General features: G+C 31.5%; 1 protein-coding gene across 3 annotated transcripts; it reads right to left on the bottom strand.

The window, feature by feature from the left end:
* Positions 1 to 453: 453 nt before the first annotated feature.
* On the bottom strand, positions 454 to 2,585 carry LOC139843618 (PHD finger-like domain-containing protein 5A). Of its 3 annotated transcripts, none has more exons than XM_071833732.1 (3): positions 2,452 to 2,551; positions 1,204 to 1,322; positions 454 to 1,105 (listed from the first exon to the last, which is right to left on the bottom strand). In XM_071833732.1, the coding sequence occupies exon 3, from the start codon at positions 1,072 to 1,074 to the stop codon at positions 742 to 744; it is 333 nt and encodes a 110-aa protein (XP_071689833.1). In that variant the 5' UTR covers positions 1,075 to 1,105; positions 1,204 to 1,322; positions 2,452 to 2,551; the 3' UTR covers positions 454 to 741. The 3 variants fall into 3 exon arrangements, with proteins under 3 accessions (XP_071689833.1, XP_071689832.1, XP_071689831.1); XM_071833731.1 differs by having other exon boundaries at positions 1,201 to 1,322; XM_071833730.1 differs by lacking the exon at positions 1,204 to 1,322 and having other exon boundaries at positions 456 to 1,105; positions 2,452 to 2,585.
* Positions 2,586 to 4,415: the final 1,830 nt, after the last annotated feature.

A 4,415-nucleotide genomic window follows, 5' to 3' on the forward strand; every position in this document is an offset into this window, starting at 1 on the left:
TACCTTATATATATCATTCATATATTCGTATATAAACTAAATATGTAAAGTATAAAGTTAAAGTTTAATATTTAAAGTAAAAAAAAAAAAAAAAATCTAGATCATTGACTTAAATTTTCATTGTGACAAAATCCTTATCTAGATTTACCTATTAGTTTGCCAATTATATTGATATCTTTACCTCAGTCCTCAAATGAAACTTCAAACAATAAACTATTGATTGATAAATTACCATCACACTATCAAACCTAAAGATAAGATATTTGACTTTCAACTTCTTATTAGGTTTATATCTTACATTATCAATAAAATAAAGCCAACACACAACTTAAATTAAACAATACAAAAACTATTTAAAAAAGATGATAACTTTATAACAAAATCAGAAACTTGGGTCTCTCAACTAGCATCCTTTAAGCGGATGACCTTGACCTTGACCTTGACCTTGACCTTAGAGAAGTAAGCACAACTTAAACCAGGCCTTGGTGAGAATTAGCCCCAAGCTCAGAGATCAAGTTCAAAATTGATACCAAACAAACAGAACCAAATTCTAGCTCAAACAGATAATAATATAACATAGCAAACAAGCTTACACCATACGTCATAGGATACTAATAACGAAATAGTATTGATAATGTCACCACCATCAAATACACAAATCCAACTCGGTTCAAATGGCTACAAGTATTTCATGTTTTGGTGTCACATTCTAACACCATCATGCAAAAGAGAATGCGTTTATCATCGTTTCTTGAAACCGTATTTTTTGCGTTCATAGAACAGGTCAGTTTTGGCACTTCCCAAATTGACAATCTTCGGGCACCCATCTCTATCTTTCTCCTGCTGAGTGCACTCTTTGCAGTAGTAGGCATCAGATATACCCACACCACCACAAATGACACAGCGACCCTGAAAGGACCCATAGTTGCATTCATCGCAGACACGTACAAGTGTGCATGGGCGCACGTAAGAGTCACAAATTACACATTTGCCATCACATTTTTCACATAGTCGTCCAATTGCAATTCCTGGTTGCTTCCTGCACATGATCAAATCAGGATGATGCTTCGCCATGTTCTTATCAAATCCTTGAAACTACAACAATCTGCAATTAATAGCAACCACATTAAATTTGAATGATCCTCAATAGGATGTAACAGGAAACATAAAGCTCTAATGAGCAAAGAGATTTGCACACACTACATATACTACTTTGTTCTTGATCCTCTTGCTTATAGTGACTAAATGTATCCAGATAACTTTTGGTCACTTCGCATGCAAAACATGCTCGAGGCCTTTTTAAGTAAAGTATATGTCTCCACCTAAAAGTTCATTATGTGAAGAAGATCCAATCAGATTCAGTAAGTGTAACCTTGTTCAGACACAGTCAGAAAACTGAAAAGTAGGGGAGATATGTCGGCCTAATAACCTAAGATGGGTCAATTTAGGCCATGTATTATCTCTTACGGGTCTGGATAAGCTAAAGGATTTATCTTAAAAAAACAGGTTGACCATGTCAATATACATCTGAAATGCATTTAAATGCATACACCCTGCTAAACCACATTATTAAAAAAGGGATCAAATGCCAAGGTAACATATCAACTACCAATTTTAACAATGTGGGACATGTAAGAATTTCTCACAACTATTATAAGTCTAATTTCTCAGCATTTAAGACTTGTATAAAAGCCATAACACAATCCAATTTACTGCAGCATCAGCGAGTGCTAAATAACAAATTTTTTAATCTGCTTGTATAGTAGTTTTTGGGTTTTCATTAGTTGTTCTATCATCATTAAACTTCTTCATTTCACTTAAACGTCAATATAAATGGGCCTACATCAATATAGAACTGGTATTTGCAATCGATCATAATATTCAACAGCCAAATCATCTGTAATGCTCATATCTTCAATCAGCATAATTATCTTATCGACTCAAGAAAAAGTTGGAAAAGAATGAAAAGAAGCTCACTTAACATTCAACGTCCAAATCCTTTGTATCATTCATATCTTTAATCAACACTCATGAAAACATGGATAATGCATGTTTCTTAAAGATTTTCATCTTCTATTCATGATAAAAATGAAAAAACAAACTAATGAAATGCGAAAAAGTGGTTAACAACTCTCAATTTATACCAAGAACAAGCAGCAGTGGCCACATCATAAATTAACACATTATAAATCAGAATGCGAGTCATACAGATGGCTAACCATTTCAGAACCCTAAATCATACTAAAATACATCATATCCCTAACTATAATCAGTTAATCACAAAATTAAGTGCGGATAAAAGTAACAAATTTTTAGGGTTTCGTCACTAATTGCACATATAAACATGTAAATTACAAAATTTGTGGCTCTAACAACTATATAGATATGAAGATATACATACAGCAAATGAATATACATATAGCATACAATTTTGAGTTTACAATATCTAACCTGATGAAGAGATACTGTCGAAGTTAGGGTTTTGTGAACCGCGCAGAAGAAAGATTAGACAAATATATTTGGGGTTTCGGTAGCTTGTAGAAAACAAGCGAATAAACCTTTAAATCGAATGCTTCTAGAATAATTGGGGGCAAATACTACGAGTAGTTTCTTATTATTTTTTTTTTTTTATATTTTCTTTTTCTTGCATATAAATATATAAATTATTATTTTTTGAACAGCGATTGCTCGGGAGACTAAACCACCCGTTGCGATCATCTCTCGTTTCGACTATGCTGATGCAGCGATAATAACCCCGCCTCCATCGCTGTCCGGGAGTAAATCTTGAAACCTATCCAAAGACACTACGTTTTATTTTTCATAATTGATAATTCATTAATTAGAAGTCGTGAATTATAACTAGTATTGTATTGTATAAAAGTTGTAATAATAAAATTTACATTTTTACACTTCAAATCATATAAAAAAAATTGCCCCAAAATAGTCGACTATACACCTCTCATAATATAAATAAATTATCATTATCAAATCAAATCTATAATCGTTTAACGTGACAATGTCACCTTACATTTTCTCGCTTTTAATTTACATGTAAATGTACGTATTTTTCAAAAATCATGGTAAAACTATCCCAACCCTCTCTTAAAACATAAGATATGTTTAAAATGCGATAGGTTTAAAATTTAGAATTACTGAAAAATAAAATAAAAAAGAATATATTCTATTCTATATACATTCAATTAGAAGATTTATGAACAGTAAATTGCAATTGCAATTGCAATTGGGACCCCTTTTGTTTATTAAATATGTATTAACTGCTCCATTTATATGATGAAAGCACATTTAGCTTGGTGGTGGACGTTAATATTATCAAACAAAGACACATAGTTCGAATCCTTGACGTACTCAGATTTTTATATCTTTTTTTTATTTCCTACTTTTACCTTTTCCCTTTTTTAAACTTATTCTTACTTTTTAATTTATACTTTTTACTTTTAAATTTTTTCAATATTTCAATTTTTCAATATAAACCATCTAAAAAATACAACACCAAATATATATCATGCGAGTTTAAATGACTTTTGTATTTTATATCGTGTTTAGCTTATTAACGTTAAATTGTTATTATCGAAAACATATAGTTATGTACAAAAAAACGTCTCAAACGTAGCGAAGCGCGTGACTCAAAAACTTGTTAGTTTCAAAAAACATAATCATTTGCAATATAGTCCTAATGATTTGACTTCTAATATAATGTTTCATAGTTTAATACCTCATTAACGTCCTTTACGTATTTAGTTCTAAAATAACGTTATTACTTTTATGTTAGAGATGTTAGACGGACTATGTTAGACCTAAGTCCGTTTGTGGGTTTGGGTCCATTAGAATTTAATTAGTCATTAGGGTTAAGGTGTACTCTATAAATACCGATTCCATAATCAATAATAAGGCACGAGTTCATATTGTCTAACATGGTAATTAGAGTTTAGGTTTGATCCTGATACCTAGTCGATCGTCTTGTGCTGCTGTCTCTAGTGGCGGATCAAGAATTTTATTTCGCCGGGGGCAAAAAAAAATAAAACCGTAGCAATTTTTTTGAGCAAAATATGAACGTTTTTGGGCAAAATTTGAATGTTTGTGGGCAAAATTTAAAGGTTTTGGGGCAAAAAAATTTTTAAAACCGTAGCAATTTTTTTGAACAAAATATGAACGTTTTTGGGCAAAATTTGAAGGTTTGTGGGCAAAATTTAAAGGTTTTGGTGCAAAAAAAATTTTAAAACCGTAGCAATTTTGTTGAGCAAAATATGAACGTTTTTGGGCAAAATTTGAAGGTTTGTGGGCAAAATTTGGAGAATTTTGGGGCAAAATATGTAGATTTTGGGGAAAAAAATTCACCGGGGGCGAAGTCGAAAAATTCAAAATTTTTACACTAAAAATTTCAAATCCACCGAGGG

The sequence above is a fragment of the Rutidosis leptorrhynchoides genome, chromosome 4 (genome assembly GCF_046630445.1).
Source record: "Rutidosis leptorrhynchoides isolate AG116_Rl617_1_P2 chromosome 4, CSIRO_AGI_Rlap_v1, whole genome shotgun sequence".
In the NCBI taxonomy this organism is placed as follows: domain Eukaryota; kingdom Viridiplantae; phylum Streptophyta; class Magnoliopsida; order Asterales; family Asteraceae; genus Rutidosis; species Rutidosis leptorrhynchoides.